General features: G+C 42.4%; 1 protein-coding gene across 7 annotated transcripts in view; it reads left to right on the forward strand.

Moving 5' to 3' along the window:
* Spats2l (spermatogenesis associated serine rich 2 like) overlaps positions 1-20,624 on the forward strand; it is a 167,390-nt gene that overhangs the window by 45,614 nt on the left and 101,152 nt on the right. For 6 of the 7 annotated variants that reach the window (XM_028765626.1, XM_028765624.1, XM_028765631.1 and 3 more), the window contains exon 3: positions 10,969-11,053. In XM_028765626.1, coding sequence (XP_028621459.1) covers positions 11,016-11,053 — 38 coding nt within the window. In that variant the 5' untranslated portion in view covers positions 10,969-11,015. Of the gene's footprint in view, positions 1-10,968; positions 11,054-19,148; positions 19,181-20,624 lie in introns of those variants that run through there. The other variant, XM_028765632.1, reaches the window with a different exon arrangement.

Raw genomic sequence — 20,624 nt, forward strand, 5'->3', positions numbered from 1 at the left:
CTCTCTCTCTCTCTCTCTCTCTCTCTCTCTCTCTCTCTCTCTCTCTCGTGTTGCTTGTTATGAAAAAGGAAAAGAATCCTCAGTTTTTTAAATGAAGTCACTACCACTATTGCAGAAAGCAAGAACAAATGGAGGCGGGCTCCAGACAGTCTCATTCCCTGAAAAGCCTTTTCTTTCTACTGACCACAGTAGATTGATGACCAACCCCCCTTTAATTTTTAGACTTTAAAATATAACCATGTTTGTCTTGCCATATCACCTCTTAAAGAAAGAAATCTGTGTCCATTTAACTTATTCCCTGAAGTAAAAGGGACAGAGGTCGGGGAGTGGGGCTACAGGTGTCTGCCATTCAGACTGGCTCCTGTTGTCCTTTAGAACTAGATACACAATTAACGGTATTGAACAATGACTAGTGCAAATACTGGATAATAGTTCTAAAATAGAAATAATCACAATTATTGAGGGGAACTTGCTTTGTAAGGGGCACATTTCGCAAGGCCTATGAAAAAGACACTCAGTCCATATTCTCATACCATCTCCATAGTAAGTATACTTTCTTGATGTCAGTAGAGGCTTAAATGAAATTCAACATTTACCTAGGGAGTTTGTTTTGAAAGCAGTTGCTTCAGAACGGCATTTTGGAACTGACCTAAGCTTATCTAATCATGTGCAATTATTTGCCTATGTCTATAATTTTGACAGTGTGACTCATTAGCTCAGACCCTGCTTTCCATCCCATGAAGGAACAGATGCATTGGCTAAAGCCAAGAGTTTCTGTGCAAGCTCTATTCTCAGTGGGGAAGTATGTTAGGGATGCTTGCCATTGTACAATGGGGTGACTGTGACCTTTTCCTGCATTTCTTGATGGATAATTACATGTGTAATTATCGCTGGTAAAGAATTAGGAGATGCTTCATCCATCCCCCTTCCTGACTTCACTCTTGGACCTCACAAGCCCCAGAACTGAGACCGATTAATGCCTAGGGTTCTTATTACTAGACTGCCCTCCCATTTAGAAGACAGTTTGTAGGAAATACACATAGCCTTTACTTATGACTGCATTTTAAAGTACTTTCTCAGTATACACAGGAAAATATTTTCAATTCAAGAGAAAACAGCCATGAGCATGTTCGTTCTTTGCTTGTAACTGAACAAACCCACTCCCAGCAACAAAGGCACACCTTTGACGTCTGGCCAGGGTTGTGTTTTGTAGCTAAACATGGCATTTAGGAAATGTCAGCTGTGAATGACTTTTTAAAGAATGGTTGTAAAGTCTGGTTGGATATTCCTACAATCTCAGACTTACAAGAATTTGACAAACAAGTTTCCAGTAGACATAATAAAAGGCTGCCCCTCGTCCCTCTCTGTGCTGGTAACCCTTCCATCTTAACTGTCTCCCTCTCCACTTCTCCCTGTGGCAGCCCTCCACCGCCAGCCCTTGAGCTCTGCTGCGCTACAGGAGTTTCCCTGTAGGGAAAGTCAGCCTTTCCAGGAAAACCATGGATTCTAAGGAAATAGCTGTGGAAAGTAGACATAGTTAAGGGGTGACCTCAAGAATAGGTCCTAGATAAGACCAGGTATGGACTGCCAGGGTCTCTTTTCCTAACATTTTGTAATTCTTTTGGACTTAAAAATAACTTTCTATAAAAACCAGGTGTTTGTGAAAGAGAAAAATAAAAAAAAAAATCCCCTTTCATTGAGGGGTTTGCATGCGCTGTGGTCAGGTATGTGTCTGTGTGTGTAGGTGTGGTCATTGTTTATAAAAGATTTCTACAAGGGTATTTGGTCTCTGGAGTTTCTTTACAAATGATGAAACCAGTCCTCAGAGAACTTGAAATATTCGAGTGGCTAAATGCAAGCCTGGGAGCTCCAGCTTTAAATTCTGAACTGTGTCTTGCTTCCGTTCTGCACTACATTGTGCAACCAGTGTGCCTCTTTAAACAGAGAAGCAAGCATGCTTGCAGATGACTGGCAAATAGAATATAACTCGGGGAATCTCAAGCCATCTCCATCTTTAATGTTCAGCTATTTTACAAGACCCTTGTATATGAAAGGTTGAAAATTAGATGAGTCTGGGGCAGAGTTCTTTCTTTATTTCCAGTTCTTTAGACTGAGATTATTGTAGGTACCTACACAACACAATAAAACTTGTCTATTAAGACTTTTCACCGTAGGGCAGGGGAGATGGCTCAGTGGTATCATCTACACAAGGAAGGGAGCTGGGATTGAGTCCAGGCACCCACTTCAAAGCTGAACAGTTGTTGGTGCCTGTGAGTCCAGCATGGAGGGGGGCACCTGTGGATGGGGGGAGCCTCCTGACCAGTGAGCCTAGCCTAACCAGTAAGCCTCTGGGGTTGGGACACTGACTCAGGGATGAGCTGGCGAATGGCAGAGGAGGATACAGTGTCCTTTTCTGGTCTCTGCATGTGTGTGCATGGGAATGCTACCCCCACACATGTGGACACACATTCACTGCACACATGCTTAACGCATGCGTGCACACACACACACACACACACACACACACACATACACGAGTGTTCCTATTTTATATTCCTATTTACAGACTGACTTAAGCCCACACTAACAGGGTATTTATGCCTGTGATTTTGAATGACTCACCCAGTGTATTCTTGGTAAGTGAACAGTTTTATCTATAATGTTTTATTGGAATTCCATACCAGAAAGCAAAGCTCATTAAATACGTGCATTCGGTAGCCTTTCTGATGAGAGTCTAGGTAGCATAGTTCTGAAAGTGAGAACACACAGCCAATCCCATTGCACACGTACATGTCATAGGTCTGTGTAAGGAGTATCAACGGCAGTGGGCACATCAGAGCAGATGAACTGGGGCCAGATCCTGAGATAGAAAATCCTCACGGTTTCCATAAATCCAGAAGTAAAAATGGTTTCCAAAAAAAGGTGTTAAGAATGACACATTTTTAGCTTAGAAAGAGAGAAAAGAAAACAAGTGATCACTAACATTACCTTTTTCTTTCCAAAAGTATAGAAACAGTTTGCATTCTCTGAGGCTATGATGTCATGCTCTGAATGAGGTAAAGCAAAGGAAATGGAATTATACAAATGAATGATAAACTTGTTACCAACTGACTTAATAGGACATAAAAATCTGAACACCGCTTGATAAAGAACTTTAAAAAGCCTTAATAATCGTGGAATTATCATTGTCTAGGATGTAGAAGAATTTTGTTATGATAAAAAAAGTTGCATCATGCCCACCTTCACAGATGAGTTTCATCTCAACTTTGGGTTGGGCTTTTCTCGCACATGTACTTACCTATCTGATCCACCTCTCTGGAGAGACCACTGCAGCCCAAATGGTGCTTCTTAACAGTACCAATAGGACCCAGGTGTGGGTTCTGTCCCATACCTGGCTAGCTAAGAAAACTGAGAAGTAAAACCACACCCACCATCATTAAAAGCTGCCCTGCCACTTGAACACTGGCAGGAGTTCAGGCCCTCAGCCCCACCTATCACTGTCTTTGGAGACAAGTAGGAGTTACAAAGACCAATGATTTCTGCCTTTGGGGTTGGGGGAGAACATAGTGAAAAGAAAGCAATTATTCACATCATGTGATTTTTGTGATTCATGTCAAATGCCCATTTTCTTAGTCGAAACAAGATTTAAACAGATAACCCAGGAGCAAATTCTCCTCTCCACGCCTCAGCTCTCCCGGGCTAGGCGTTAAAGAACAGTTGCATTTTATGTGGCAAGAACAAAAAAAAAAAAAAAGCCATTCTCATTTCACATCTCCTGAATATAGCAACTAGGTTTAGATCCATTTACATATAAGTAGAGCATCTGAGTACTCTCTGTGAAACAGCACTGGGGTTTGAAGTCTCTGCGGTTATTTTAGAGCATGGGTGTACAACTCCTGGTATATTGGAGATGTCATCCTGAGAGATGGCAAGGTTAATCCATTCATAGCTGAAGCCACCCAAACACAGTTGCTTAACCGCTGACACAGAAACAACCCTGCCCTCATGTGGAGCAGTGTTGCTGTCAGTCTCCAAGCCCTTCTGCCACCCTCCTGTCCTGAGAGCCTCCTGAGCCAACGAAGCCAATGAATGGTGTGGTCTGGATTAAATCATAGCTGTCTCAAAGTGAAGCGGTGGCCGTCACCAGCAGGCCAGACAGCAGGTATTTTCTTCAGAGCTCTATTTGGAAAGTAAGCTTTGGTCAGATGGAGACCATTTGCAGAGAAAGTCGCTAACGAATCTAGCACGCAGTGTTCAAAAACTGAAATGTACAGGCACAGGCCTGTCATGTAACTGCACATAGTCAGCCTCTTGGTGGAAAGGCCTGGGTTTCCTTAGGTGCAGCACTGTTGCTACCTAATCCTCTCAGTCCATCTCATCATCACCCGTTCAGCTAACCCCACAGATAAACCTCAAACCTGAAAGTAATATGACGGTCACATACAGGAAAAATCTGACTGAACTGGCTCACAAATTTCTTCCTGGTCTCTATCTGGAAGGTGATTAGAGTGTTTGCTTATACTCAGAAACCCAGCACACATTCACAGCACACAGCCAAAGGGAATGCCCCCTCCCTTTCAAGGCAGAACAGCATTGAAATTGCTTCTTCCAGCAAACCTTGAAGATGTGCCTCAACTCCTGTATTAGACTTGGTCTTTGGACAGTAGGGCAAACTCCAAGCGTTAAGTAGAGGTAAAGAAACACCGGCTCATACTGAGATTACTTATCATAGAAAACCAGAATAGAAACTTCCAAAAATCACTTAGGTTGTGATTTTGGCAAAGGGCAGGATTGCCTGGCATCTGAGCTAGCCTCCCCCTTCATCCCTGGCTGGCTGCAAACTACTGTTGAGTTAGTGGAGTCCCGTGTTCACACTCTCTTCACTTGCTGCTTTATCTCGTAGACTTTTAAGCCATTGTAATCAAAACCAAACCTTTCTCTCCACAATGCATATTGATTTCCATCTGATCTTCATAAAACATTGATCTGATTTTGCTCTTAACTTTAAATGTCCAGTGAATCCCTATTGTCCTAGTGCAAAACCAAATCAAGATTTCTCTGTTTCGGCTTCACTCTACAGGATGGAACCAACTTCCGCCCTCTTCCAATCACTGACTTTGTTGCCTACTGTCCTCTAGCATGTTAGTGGCCGTGGTAATGTGATGGAAGCCAGGCTCTGTCCCATCTCTGTCCATAAGTCGGCTCTTGAACAAGGTGTTTCAAAGGAGCCTCCACTGGAGCACCCTCCAGTTTCTTCTGTCTCTAAGCCCAACCCATTCCGCTGTTACTGACTCTGGCCCCCAGTACTAGTTCAAACAGCAAATCTGCCACTGAAGTGGAAGCTGCTTGACAGTGCGCAGGGATGGGCTCAAGGCATGGTGTGGACCGACGCCCTTTCAGTGCCTCTCTGGACTACTCAAGTCCTTCAGAAGTTCTCTCTAAGCTTCTGCGGCACATTTCGAGTCTGGGCCAGTGGCCTCCAGGATAGAGTAAGAAAACCAGTGGGCTGTCACAAGAATACACCAGCACATACACTGACATTTTTTAATTTCTAGTTAAATAATCCTATAAACTATAAGACATGTTCAAACTGAAATATGTATTTGACATTTATAACATGTACATAGTGGGCCCTCCATTCTGTGGGTTTATCCAACTGTGGATCAAAAATACCCAGGAAAAAAAGCCTGCTGAAGTTGTATACATTCCTTTTTCTTTTGGTCGTATTTTCTAAATAATACAGTGGAATAATTTTCTGCATAGCATTTATGTTTGTTAGGTAGTATAGCTAATCTAAGTGATTTAATGTATATCAATATCCTATATGCAAATACTGTATCATTTTATATAAGGAACTGAGAATTTATAGATTTTAGTGTCCTGGGATGACTAACTCACTGATACTGAATTATTGAAATGTACAGAATGAATCTCTTTGTCTCTTTCTCTCTCTGTCTCCCTGTCTCTGTCTCTCTGTCTCCCTGTCTCTCTGTCTCCCTGTCTTTCTGTCTCCCTGTCTCTCTCTGTCTGTCTTTGTCTTTGTCTCTGTCTCTCTCTCTGTCTCTGTGTGTGTGTGTGTGTGTGTGCGCGCGTGCGTATTCCATGTGCAGACACTATAATTAGTGGAGTGAATGATTAAGAACTGTGGAGCCTCAATGTCGGAACAGTTTCGTTGGTGTTTCAGGGACTCCCACCCCATCCATTAGTGAGAAATTATTTAGCGATATCCCATGGTGTATATGGAGAAAGCAGGCAAGAGGAGACTAAAGTCCCAGTTTTGTACCTGGCAGATGCTTTAAGTGACTTCAGAACAGGGTATTCATAAAGTTCCTTCCCAGAGGGAGACATAAGCAACTCTATCCTTCTTCCTATGTCCCAGCAATAAATCAAGGCATGACTCTACCTAAGCCCTTTCAGGGGAACAGATGAGTTTATTGAATGAACTTCCTTATAGAGCATAGGTGAGGGGTTCCTTACAGGAGTGTAGGTGCACCGCCCCTAAAAGGCCACACCTACAACAACCATCTGGGATGAGGGCTTCCCAGTAGGAACATATGAATGGAGTCCTCCCTAGTCTGTTGCAGCCTATACACTGTAGCCTTTCCCCCATGCCCTATGCTGTTAAGGGATAAGGTCAACCAGATGGCCCTATGCTGTTAAGGGATAAGGTCAACCAGATGTGAACAGTTAGCAAGCCCAGGTGAGATGGTCTCTTACAAGATCTTTCTGCTTCATCAAAAACTAACTCTAAGACAGTGGCAGGAGAGCGGTTGAGCACAACATGAAGCCAGGAAGATCTGCAAAACCTTTACCCTTTCACTGGGTGGATGAGTCATGGACAAGGAGGGCGGTCACACCCCCTTTTCTACTTCTTTTGTCCCTAACCGGGTTCAGAGCCTGTACGCCCACACTACTTTAAGGCCAAGAACAAGTGAGACAGGCTCAGGCTTCGCTGTCAAAGTAAGAGAACATTTAGTGGAGCATGTCCGGTTTATCTTTTCAAACACACCTATGAATTACACAGGAGAAATGGGTAGTGGGCGCTCAGCAGTGTCCCAGTGATGTGCTTTCTTTCCTAGTCAGTAATCCTACACTGCTTAGCTTTTATTGCATTCTAATACTGTTTTCTGGAGTTTCAAATATATCTGTCCCAAACAAATGACACGATTTCTCTTCTCAAAAGAACTAACAAGATGCACAAAACCCAGTGTTAGAACCAATAGACCTGTGATCAGTGAAGATGTATCCATTCTGAAGCCTGAGATTCCTGCTAATTGATACTTCCCCTGACCTCTGTGAGTGTGTGTGTGTGTGTGTGTGTGCGTGCATACATGCATATGAGCACATGTATGATGCATGCCCATGCACACCTCTGCCTATATGTATGTCTGTCTTTAACATGGCATAGTTGTTAATCATTATCTGAACATACATTCTGAAACCCCTCTCCAGCTCCATTCTCTACCCCATCCCTACCCATGTATACACATCTAGACACAAATATGTACATACTGTCCCCAGCATTATACTCTGCAGACTTTGGCACAGTGTAGAATTGGCATGGTCACATGAAACAAAATGCAGAAAAACAGAAACCTTGTTTCTAGTTGCTGGTAATCAAAAAAAAAAGCAGATGCAGTGGGGGGGGGGGACGGAACCGGGATAAGAGAAGGAAGGTGATGATGGTGTGGGGGTTATGTTTTAAAACAAGAAGCCAAGGCCTACATGAAAAAGCTTTCCTGAGGTTACCTGCCCTCTCAGGGAAGAGCTCTACTGTTGTGAAAAATGAAAATCTATCCAGGTAAAAATATGTACAGAGGAAGACTCAATAGCTGAAGTGATGGAGTATGAGGTCAGAGACCTCGTATCCAACTTACTCAGTGTTATACTGTTTCCACTGTGGAAGTTCACCTCCATGCTTTGTCTTTGTCAGGAATAGGAATCTTCACCTCATGAGCCATCATAACTATTTAGGGATATGCATTTCTCTGTATTGTCTCTGGTTTTCACACCCTGCTTTTGTGGTGGAAATTAAATACAGGAATTACTAGATGTTTTTCCCTGGGTCTCTGTACATTTATCCCAAAGATTCAGCTTTTCAAAAGACTCAAATTGTAATTCAGAAATTAGTTCCTTGCCTTTCCATATAGTCTCTTCTGAATGTCGGGATGTATATATACAGACACTGAGGGCATCCAGCCCTCTTTCAGATTCATGAATGCTGGAAAACCAGGGAAGCTGTGTGGGAAACTTTGGAGTTAAATATTTGCTTGGGACACTGATTCCGTTGCTGTACCAGAAGATCAGAGAAACAGAAACTTTGGTCTAAAAACAAGTGAGTCAGTCTCTCTATAGTGGAATAGGTCATGTGCTCCAATGAGGAAAGCCCCGTGGAGATGGGGCCCAGACTTACACTTTTGTCAGCTGCTGCCCTCACTTTCTGGCTTCCACTTCAAGACCCTGCCTCATATCACTGCAGGGGAGGTCCTAAAGAAAGTGGGGTGACCTACAACCCTGCAGATCACTCTGCTCATACTCCCATGGCCATTACATGCTGCCTGCCCTGTGGGGTTGCATGGGGACTGGGAACTATGGTTTTACCTGGGTGATGCCTTCTAGTTGTTGATAAGCTAAAACTAGATTCTGTTCCATGGAGAAAAAGAAAGAGGGATAGAGAGAGTAGGGGTGAGGAGGAAAAAAGACATCGGAAACCTGGGTCTCTGCATAGAAGGCAAGAATATACATTGGGACAACAGGTCACTCTGCCTCCAGCTTTACTGGGCTGAGCTGTGAAGCATGTTTTGATCCCAAGTTCAGCAAAGGGACTTAAAAACAAAACAGAAAATGCCTCAGGATCTAAAGTAGGAGAAAAATCTTCCTACGAAATAAGAGCTTGGCATTGTAAATTTGTGTCTCAGTCTCCACACTTGTGACAAGATAACCTCTTTCCCATTTAAAAAAAAAAAAGAGCTGGGGAGCTAGATTAGTCCACCTGCAAAGTGTGTGAGTGCAAGAGTGAGGATTTGAGTTCAAGCCCCAGTACCCAGCATGTGAAAACCAGTCAAGGCAGTGTGAATTTATAATCTCCATCATGAGAAGATGGAGACTGAGATGGGATTCCTGAGGCTTACTGGCTGGCCAGCCTAGACCCTGTGTGGGCCTAGGTTTTCAAAATCTACTTTTAACAAAGGTTCTTAAATGCTTTAACCTCCGTTCTAGCCCACCACCCACCAGAGGTAATGGAAAAGAAAGGTTACTGGGATATAGTGGAAGTGGACCTGTTTAGAAATAGTTCTTTGGAGCAAATCCAATCTGTGTTGTCAGGATATATACCAGCAGTCCAGTTCAGTAGTGTCAGGATAGCAAACATGTCAGCAGCAGTGCCATGACCCAGCAGAAACAGCAGGCCTCAGCCAAAATGGCACAAGTCAGCAGGAGTGACCAGGGATGCCAGAAATCCTTGTCTGTGCTTCTCATTGAAGTGAAGATCAGCAAAGACAAAGACGAAGACGCTAGACCAATGAAGTGTTGCAAAGCTAGCTATGCAAGCCTCCATCACTGTCCGTTGAGTCTACTGATACTCCCTCCACACAACACAAGTCATCCCACGGGTCTCTCCTCAGCCAAACACAATGTAAGTCTTTCTTAGCAAAACTCCACATGAATCTATATCAGCTGATATCATTCTTCCAATCCACCCCAGTCCGCAGAAGTGGCAAGAAGCCGCCAGAATACCAGCAGTAGTTTTTTAGTGTGTTTCTTTCTATAAAGTCACGACAAACGATGACCATTAAGGAACGGCAAGGTGTACCAGTACCATCCAGCGTCACCCACTGACTGTTGGCTTATATTTATTTCCTTCTTAGCATCATCCATCCTTTCACCTGTGTCTGCTTCAGGAAAACATCTTTTCACCTGTGTCTGCTTCAGGAAAACACTCCACATGTCTGCCCCAGCAAAACATTATGTGACCCAACTGACTTTCTAAAGAACCCATAAGTTTCCATTTCAACCCTGTCTTAAACAAGAAATAAATAATTTTAAAAAATAAAATGAAATGAAAAAAGACGGCTCCTGAGAAATGATCTCTTGAGGTTGACACCCACACTGGTACATGCGCACACAGGGCTGGAGAGGGGCAGGGACATTCCCACGGGTACCTATTGCTACCATTTTGTTGAATAAAAATAGATTTTCCAGGTGACAATTTTAGACTCACCAAGTTCCCCTACCTTCGTGTGTGATTCCAGGCCACACTGGCCTTGCTGCCCCTTGGCCCATATCCTCCTCCGAATCTAGGCTCCACTTCCATGAAAGGGACAGTGAAATAGACTTGAAGCCTGTCATGATCCCATTCAAGCTTTCAGTGCTAGTGAATGAAAAACTTGTGGGGGGAAAAATCCTGCTATTCCTATTCACACCATATTGGAAAGTGTGCATCTCTTTAAGGAATGTCTGCTCAGGAAAATAACCATAAAATGACACTCTGCTTCCTCCAGTGCTGTACAGACTCCATCTGGGACCTGCGTTTGTTTACTTGATTAGCCAAGCACTGTTCCTCGTTAATGTCCACATTCATCGTCTTCAGTTATTTTTCTGCTTCTCATCTCACCCAGACAAGACCAACCTGGATTTTGACAGGCTGATTTTTATCTGTTTAAGCTGCTGGAAGCAAAAATCTGATTTTGCCCCTTACTTTCATTATTAGGAAAAGCAATAAAAGCAGGATGTCATTGGATCAAGAATATCTATGATTTCAGCTAGGAACAAAACATTAATATATGGCTCCACCTTCATATCAGGTTCATTTCAGAATCTAAGAGGTATTAAAAGTTACATGTACAAGTGTGATTCTGAGCTGGTCATTTACTTGATGTACAAATGCTAGCATTTTGAGCACTGTAGAGATAATCTAATAATGGCTGCTCACAGGAGTTGAGTGGTTAATACAGACCTTTTCTTCCCCAGGTCCTGTGGTCAGAGCTGAAAGCCCTGGTTAGTCCTGCTGCAAATACATGGCTGGAACACAGGAAACTGGAGCCTCGGCGAACAAGTAAACAATCTCCGCTCACTTTGGTGTACTGTTCCATTCAGATAGATTATGTGTTCTGAACAGGAGTGATATTGCCCCTAAGGAAATAAAAACTGGTTGGGAATACAGAAATCAGCCGTTGTGATTAAGGTTGGAAAGAGGTGGTGGGAGGTGCAAAGTGATGGGTTTGGAAGGGAGAAGAAAGATGGAGGCAGTAGCCAAAGTGGCATCTTGAACGCAGGAAAGATATGGTTCCTTGGGGAAAAAAACGTGTGCTGTTAGAACTGAGAGATGTTTTGCACCAAGTTTATACTGATTTGTAACAGCTTCCTTAGAAAATGCACATACCCAGTTCTCTGTCCTGCTCTGTCCAACCAGACTGATCCGTGTCTCCAGTGTGTTGTGGACACTAGGTAGAGTAGCTCACAGAAGTGCTGGCAGAGAGAGCAAGGTGTCCCTACGTGCACTGTCTGAACATGTGCACACTTAGCCCACATCTGGGTTGCTGGTTGTGTCAATGCTCTAGTTACCTCTTACATTGGCCTTGACACTTCAAAGAGACTTTGCAGATCTCTCCTTGGATTCATCTTCTGTTGATTTTGTAATTCAGCTCCCAGAATACATTTCTCTGGAAAGTTCCTTCTGATGTCTCCCATGTACTTTTGTAGATCAGTTCTCAAAGCAATTGACCTTTTCCATTAGAGAAGTTTCTGGAAACGTGTTGGGGTGTGTGGAGAGGTTGAGGAGGGATACAGCAGAGGTGTGAAGAATTAGTCTGTAAGAACCCAGGTAAGGGAGCAGAGTTCCCAGGGGAGGCTGCCCTTCCAGAGCAGTAGTTACTAAGACAAGACCTGGCTAGCCCAGAAGAATAAACTTTGTGAATTTTTCTCTTAACTAATGGCAAGTTTTTGTAAGTGTATGTAACTCAGAAAGTCTCTGAAGAAGGAAACGTTTCACAACCCTACATCCTTTGACTTACCTGTGGCCAGTGATGACTTTGGAGCAGGGACTGGGGCAAATGAGCTGAAGGTCACAGTACTGTCACCACTGAGTCACATTTATATAACTCTGTACCGTCAGAAAAAGAAGCCAGTACTACTGGCTTTCTACTGCCCTAATGCTAATACTGTGTGAGTTTACATGCCATCTTCTAACCTTCGAAGCAATGTGAAACAGCAGGAGATAGGACTTCCCCTATCTGAAGCCAAGAAATAAGGGCTCACAGAAGGTGGTACCACTGCAGGCATGGCTGGGCCAGCAGTCAGTATGACAGTGTGTGGAGTTGCTGCTGGCCAATGGCCTGTGCAGGAGCTTTCAGTCCAAAAGCTACGGTTGAACTGTCCTCCATACCCTGGACTCTCTGAGCTCAGACGTGTCTAGACTATACAGTGATAAGGGCTAATAGAGTTTTCATATTGGTGCTAGGACAAACAGAAACCTTAGTGGCTAATCTTAGAGAATTTGTCCCTTTTCCTTTGTCACCATATCCCACTCACTGGCAAAGTCAAGGCCCAGCTAGATGTAACAGCCACTTGGAAGCTCTCCTAGGCCTCCTAGGCTCGGCTCTCTCTGCACTTCCATTCAGAGTGCTCTAAGAAAGCACTGTGCTCCCTCCGTAGTAGCTTTCCCCAAGTGGGTTCTGTGTCCTGCCTGGTAATCCTCACCTTAGGCCTTCTCTAAGGTCTGTACCGTGCTCATGTCACTTGCCCGCCCCATCTCATAGTGTGATTTTTTTTAAATAGCTTCCTTAACTGAGACACTTGGGGTCCAAGTTTTCTCATTTGTAAAAAGGAAAGTTTGGGAAGGGCCAAAAATTCTTTTCAGGAAATATTGAAATGCTACTATTATAAATAAAATACAGAATGCTAATATAGCTCATTACCTGTCCCAGACTCATAAGTCAAAGGTTATCTCCTACAAACTGTAAATTGTTATGGATTTCATTTCTTCAACATGAATTGATTCGTTCGCTCCACCTACTCAAAGCCATTGACCGTCAGCAGACTCAACACCTATCGTGTGTTTATCATTCTGTCCCTGGCCCACGACTTTCTTTCCTACAAGATGTTCTCTGCATTTCTACTAACAGGAGGCAGCTGAGCAAAGTAATGCATTCTGCTACGTCCACTTTTTGTATGACTGTTTAACTTTATTATTAATTTTTATCAAAGCTAATGAGAGCTTTTTCTACACTAAGATTTCTCAGGTGATTATTATTCAGTGAACTATGATATAAGAACAGTGTTAAAAAATCAGCAAATATTGGCCGTTCATGAACCTGCATTGATAATACACATAATTAACTATGTGGAATAGTTGCTATGGAGATAGAAGGGAGAGAGCTTACCATTAGCTTGCCAGTAGTGAACATGTGAGTATCAGTTGTAAACAGTCACAATGCTCACACACGGTGTCTGCTTACTCCAGAGCAGAGGAGTCTGTCGGTCTAAAAGACTGGATTTGAGTCTTAAATTTTAGAGCTTGTTCTCTCTGGTAGTCCTAAAGATATTACCCTAGGAACCAGAATCTTACTGGGTTTTAGGTACTTCTCACTAGTAAATTAAAGACACCTATCTGTTTCATTAATACTTTACATATAATTAATTAAAGAGGTAATTGGCCAAGAATTCTTAAAAGGTGTAATTAATTTATCTTAAAATTTGCCCTGCATTTTGCGTCAGTTGTGACAAATTAAAGATCTAAAAATAAACCAAAATTATTTTTTAATCTTAGAGCAAAGTCTTTCATTTTTGAAACATGCCAACACTCTGTTTCGCAGGCTGGCCTTGAACTCCTGGACTCGGGTGTTCCATTTGCTTCAGCCTCCTGGGTAGCTGGAAATGTACTCAGACACATGTTGCCATAAAAAGCTATCTTCCTGCAAAATCTCAACATTTTTGAAATGATGATATTGGAAGATAAAACAGTGGTGTTCTAAATAAACTCACTACAAATGAAACTCAGTTTATATTTAATTAAATGTTTTTGTTGCCTAGTGCAGAATTTCTTTGGACAACTCTATTGTGCTAATAAGAAGTGATTTGGGGCCCCTCCCCCATTGCTTCATGATTTGCTGCTTGTTTAGCAGTAATCACAATGCTGGCTGACCCTGCTGACTCAGCAAAGCACACTTCCGGGTCGGAGACTGACCTCGGGCGGACAGAGCACAATCTGTTAACAGCACATCCAAGGAAACAGTAAAGACAAATGGATTGATTGTTTTTCTGCAATCAAATCACAGACGATAAAAAATGATTTGATGACTCAGGTACTTGGTAGGAAATCCTTGATGAAGAACTACGCCTTTCAAGAAAACGAGCGCTAGGCTTTGTCTTTATCTCGTATTAAAAACAGACTGTAGTGTCTAGTGAAGGAGCTTTTGCATTTGATTATAGGTAAATTACTAAAGGTAGGTTAAGGAAATTAGGAAAGTAATGTTTATATTTATGTGTCCTAGTCTCCAAAGGGAATTTCTTTCTTTCCTTTTATTCTTTATTTTATTTTATTTTATTTTATTTTATTTTATTTTATTTTGAGACATGGTCTCCCGTAGCTCAGGCTTGCATTGAACTCTATGTAATGGAGGCTGCCCTGAAATCCTGACGGTCTTGTCTCGCCTGGGTGCTAGGATAACAGGGGATAGGATGCCTGGCTCCTGGTTCCTACCTTTATGCTGTATATAGAAATGTACAGTTAGAGCTCCAATCCTAAAAGGTAACAATAGCAGCATCAATGATCAACAGAATGATGTTGCAAATTTGGCTATATTCTTTCAAAATGTTACTTATTTCAATTATTCAGGTAGATGATTTTTAATTCATGGGGGTGATGAGGGATGTGAGTTGGGAATAATGTGTTCCTTTTTCTATTAGCTCTGAATTTTAAGTTTACTATATACTTAGTTTGATATCTGAAATACATAGCAAAACTATTGCCATTATGAAAACATCGAGAAACCTGGATTTAACTAATCTCCATTGAAGGAGAAGGTCAGTTGATGGTAGAGTTTGTAATAGACCAAAGAGAAGGCACTGGACAAGTGCAGAGGGTTGTTCACAAGGAACAGCAATTCGTACCTGCCTTAGAGAGCTGAGGATCCAGAAGAGAAGGGACACAGGCTTGTTGAAGCACAAAGGAAGAAGACATCACCATCCCAGAGCCACCTTTCATGCTCAGTAAACACGTAATAAGGGGTTTTGAGTGAAAAAATGAACATTAGACTCTTCAGCCCTATCAAGGATTGGAGAATTTACTTTTTGATATAGCATACAAAAATGGCACAGGGGTAATAAGTCAGAGTAATGGAAAACTTAAGCTACTTGGACACCTACTCCACATCTTATTCCTGTTTAAATGAACACAGGGACCCGGATACCGATTTGCTTCTCTGACATTTTCATCTCTAGGAAAGGAAAGGAAATGAAGGGAACTGCTATTTGGATCTAATTTTAGCCACAAAGAGATTGGCTGGTAGAGGAAGTTTTATCCATTTATTCAATAAATACGCACTGGGTGTCTGGCAGTCAGTTTAGCTTTCAGCTTTTCTGATTACCATGAAGCAGATGATGGATACAGCCCAAGTGTTTCAGAGAAGCAGGAGACAGGCTCTTAGAGCTTCAGAGGCTAAAAGAGAAATAGAAACTCAACCCCTAATATTCAGACTAGACCCTTCTGTACTCTCAGGAACTTCTTCAAACGTGCCCTGACAAATCCAGCATTGTGAACAGTTGCCCTTGCTCTCATCCTGTTGGCTGTGGAACTTTAAGTTTGAAATGGCAACAGTGTATCTATTACTTGTTTGTTGCATCCTTGACAAATGCAACAGAAAGTGCAGCATAAACCCTCAAGTTATATATCTAGACAACCAATCAAGAGACAACAATGAGCCTTAGATGCTATAAACATGCGGTCTGTTCCCAGTCATCCGAGATGACTCATACTCTCCCCCCCCGCCCCTTCCCCCCCCCACATGCACACTAAAAGTCTAGCATTCTGGGATTCTTTGAATGAGCAGAATTCAAACTGTGATCATTTAAAAAAGGAAGAGAGATGGCAGCAAATGGAGCTCACCACCAAAGTGGGCCTTTAAAGAAGTGTGCAAAGAAAGGCAACTATAGATAACACAGAGACAGCAGGTTCCCTCAGCATTCTGTCAGGAAACCTATGGGTTCTTGTATGCCAGGATATGTAAGAAATTCTAAAACAACAGTAGAAATTTAAAAATCTGGCAAGGAACTATGAGGTTGACAAAATAAGCCAGATACAGGAAATGGAGTGCGCGAGATACTGAGTGTGTTATACATGGTTTTGCTAGTGGCATCGTTACTGTTTCAGTTGGAACTAGACTGCTGTTTCTGTTGTATTTTCTTATTACAGGATTTTGTTTTATTGTTGTAGAGCAAAGAATCAGAAAGGGACAAAGACCTTGGATGAGAAAGACAAAAGACTGAAGCCACTCTACCCCTTAGGACTTCTGTCATTCTTGCCTGATAAGGGGCTACTGAGGAGAATAAAGGATGTAAGGGAATGGAGGCCCTTTCAGCAGCTAACATGTGACCCTCCACAACCTCCCATCATGGGCAAGGTCTCCTGTTAAAGTGCAGACGTAGGCCTTGCATGCAGGTGACAGGTCTACCTCAGCCAGTCTTCTGGGAGGATTTCAGAAAGAAATTCAAAGCGTGGAACGGGTCAGAAAGAGAATATAAAATTTCATCCAGATGTTAGAAATTACTGTGAAGACAGAGAACACTCAGAAAACAACATGATGGTTGTTAGACACACAGGGGAAGTTAAAGAGGACTAAGGCATTCTCCTGTTTAATCAAATAACTGGACTAAAATGAGAAACAAAGAAAACAGAGCAATAGGTGCTCTGTTTCCACCTTTCCATCAAGGTCATTTTCTCAACACCTCAGGATTCCATACTTCCAGTCTATGGGATGAACAGCAACAGCAAATCAACTCTCAGCTAGAATCATGTAGCCAGGCCAAGAGTCGGCATGGCTGCAGAGGACGACTGTGTAGACGTAGACTCCTTTTTTATCAGTGATGCAAATGGTGACCGTACTAGAAACAATGGCAGAAGCAGACTGTCACTGAACCTGTGTCACTAGCTTCCTGTGTGTCCTCGCCTTTTGTCCTCGAGCCAGTCCCGTGCACTTGACGTTCCTTTATCCTCACTTTCTAATGAAGTAAATCCGAACAGCTCATGTCCTCAAGGTTAGACAGCTTCTAAGTAGCAAACTTGATTCAAGCCCAGGCTGTCTACTTAATGGTGTAAGTGACTTAAATTACATCCTTCAGCTTGTGAATGACCAGAGTGAAATGGACAGCTAAAGTGGAAAGTTATAGATTTGATCCCCAAAAGAACCCTAATAGACTTGAAAAATATGCCAAATGAATTTGGGCCAAATATAAACTCATGCACTTACATTACTAAAAATGTCAACCGCCAAGGAAGAGTCCGTGACGTGAGCGGGTCTTGGAGATTCAGGCTGTGGGATCATTACGGGGTAGAGTGATATGATTGTCAATGAAGTCAGTCTTAAGCTACATTTTATTTTTAAATAATATATTTTAATTAATTCTTTGAGAATCTCATACAGCATATCTTGATCATATTCTTCCCTACACCCCACCTCCATTTGGGGTCCTCTTTAAAACTTTTCTTAAGAAGACACTACTTTGCAGCAAATACCCTGGTCCTCTAGTTCTGACCATCCTGCTGCCCAGCCTTCCGCCATGTTCCCTGAGCTGTTAGTGTAGGGGTGTGCTCTGAATGAATTAACTGGGGCTGGACAGCCTACCAACAGTTGATCTCTTCACTGTGACTAGTTGTGGCTTTCTATAATGATCTCCATCTGCTGCACAAAGAAGCATCTTTGATGAGGGGTGAGAGAAGGCACTTTGCAGTGAGCATCAGGAGAAGTATTTAGATATTAATACTGCAGTAACAGGTTCTCATCTTGGCTCTGTGGCTTCACCAGCCACAGGCAGTTGGCTAAATTTATAGTGTCAGGCATGAGTTCCCTCCTATTGTTCTGGCCCTAAGTTGGTTACTCCCAGGCTGTAAGTACCACTATTATGCTTTTCAGAATATTTAGGCATCATTTTAAAGAGAAGTCAAGCCATAAGATGAATGAACAAGAAATAGGTGAAGCCTTAAAAAGAAATACCTACAGGTCTGATGGAAAGAAATGTATTACGTTAAAAATAATTTAAGGATTTATAATTTTTAGTTCCAACATCCTTTATTATGTGGATGATTCTGTATAAAATATAGGAAGCATACTTAAAATGAATTTGAATTTGGGAAGAGTGCTGGGACCTTGGGATATCTGAAGGCAGGCCTGTGGCATTGTCTAGGAAGTTACAAAAAGGCGTTAACTCAGCTGTCACCAAGAGTGCCTTGCCCTGTACGGAAGATGCTTCCTCAGGAGGCCTTGGGAATACACTGTAGTTGCATTTGCTGAATAAGGCCTCGGTTACTTACTGAGGATCCAAGGAGGGATTTCACCTACAGATCAAGAAATAAGGGGCTGTTTGGTCCTTACTGACTCCAAAGAGTACTTACTTACTTCCTAAGAGTAGGAAGTAGCCTTCTTCTCTCTGGGAAACCAGTGAAGGGTGAACAATGAGGTATGATGAAAGCTATACCAACTTGTGCAGAAGTTGAGTTGTAGAGATTCTAAGAGTTGGGTTGGACCACAAATCAAACCAATGTCTGCAAAAATGTCTGACGGAAAGCTTTGTATCCCCCTGGTGACAGTTTTCTTTACATTTGCTTCAGATGGTTGAGTCACAAATTGTTTTCTATGAGGCTATAGTTTTTGAGACATGTTTGGCTCCACCTGTGGGTGGACTCTTTCCACAGCTGTCTCATATTTCCAGGTGCAAACACCATAAAGGAAGTGATTGACAGCTGGGAGTAGCTTCCTGTGTATCAGCTGGCTGGGACTTGGTTTCAGTTTTCATTTGAAGCTCACACAAAGCATAGCAAAGTTGAGGATGAGAGTATTTCAGTGCCTCATGGGAAGGTAAAGACTTTGCAGATAAAGACTGAGAAGCAGCAGCATCAGAGGGATTGCTGCTGCCTCTCCTGGGATCCTGAAGTCACCAGACACTCACGAGTTCCTCATCTTCATGAACTGTAAGTGAGCAAGTCCTTTTCCTGTATCTCCCTTGAATGGAGCAGCACAGGGCAGCTTTTCTTTCTTTCAAAGATACCAGATAAAACAGGAAGAAAGGGGGAAGAGCATCTGAGGTCAAAGTTCACAGAAAGCCTGAGAGTTTGGAAACATTTTTCTTACCTCTTTGACTTTTGTTTTTTAACCAGAACTTCCATTTGTGATCATAATGCTTATGCATACTAAGCTATCTTAATTGTAGTGATTAATGCTGGACAGTTACATCTATGTACCAATGGAACAGTCACCAGCATGGGAATAACTCCCAGGTTTAATGCTAGCTTTGCTGAAGATGGGCTCTGGGACCTGACTTTCACATGTAAGCTTTAGTTCCCACCGATAACACAGAGTTAATGGTATTATCTTGTAGAGCGCTGTAAGGGTTTGGTCGCCCAGTGTGGTGCCTGAGGAGGGGTGGGTGGATTTGTTCATTTTTGTATCTCTAGCACAAAGACCAGTGTTAGATGCAGAGCATGTGCTTGGTTGAAGGTTAGTGAATGGACAAATGAATGGATGAAGAAGTGACAGTGGCCAATAAGGATCAGTGTTGTGAAGGCATGACAGACCTGTCAGACGTGAGAGGGTTTTGTAGAGCAAATGACTGATTGTCAAGAGGTTTGAAGGGGTCAGTCACAGACAAATTTGTCTCTCCATTGTGTAGCATGGCTTCCGGATTCTCCAAATGCCTGGTAATAGTGAGAGCACTGAATATATTTATAGTCTTTCCTTGGTCCCTACTCTGATTTTAATGGCGAGTTTAAAATGGCCTCATCCTAAGTAAACATGTATCGTTGAAAGCTTGAAATGAAATTGGAACCAAGATTGGCTCGTAGTCATTCACAAATAGATGAAAACCTAGATTAAATTTCAGGCATTTTCCATGCCTAATACTTCTTGTGTTCATGAGAGAAGCATTTAGCAAGGCAAGAAGGTCCTTTCCATGTCTAACCTCTTTGTCAAGCCTGAGTGTGGTAAATTACACATTCACTGTAGGACAGCTCCCAGTCTGTAAGTCCAGGTACAAATAAAACCAAGCCAACTCTTAAATACATCACACGTTGCTTTCCCACATGTGAAACATGACTGTAAAGATCTCATTTCGGAGGCCTGTTATAGTAGATTAAAGCACACAACATCAGTCAACTGAGAGTGTAAAAAGTCAGGGGCACTGTATTGAAATCAGGAACCTAAAAAAGTCTTTCAATTCAGCATTTCAGGAAATAGAGGCTTCAGAGCTTTGTAACCAAAAATGATAATCAATAAGGAAGAAGCAAGGGGGAATGAGAAGCGATCTGTCGGCTATAGGAAAAAACAAGGGCTTCACGTAGGCACAATCGTAAAACCACACCACGTAACACCTTCTTGGACACTGCCATCTTGTATCATATAAGTGCTTGCTGCCTGATA

The sequence above is a fragment of the Grammomys surdaster genome, unplaced genomic scaffold, assembly GCF_004785775.1.
Source record: "Grammomys surdaster isolate TR1022 unplaced genomic scaffold, NIH_TR_1.0 165, whole genome shotgun sequence".
Classification (NCBI taxonomy): Eukaryota; Metazoa; Chordata; class Mammalia; order Rodentia; family Muridae; genus Grammomys; species Grammomys surdaster.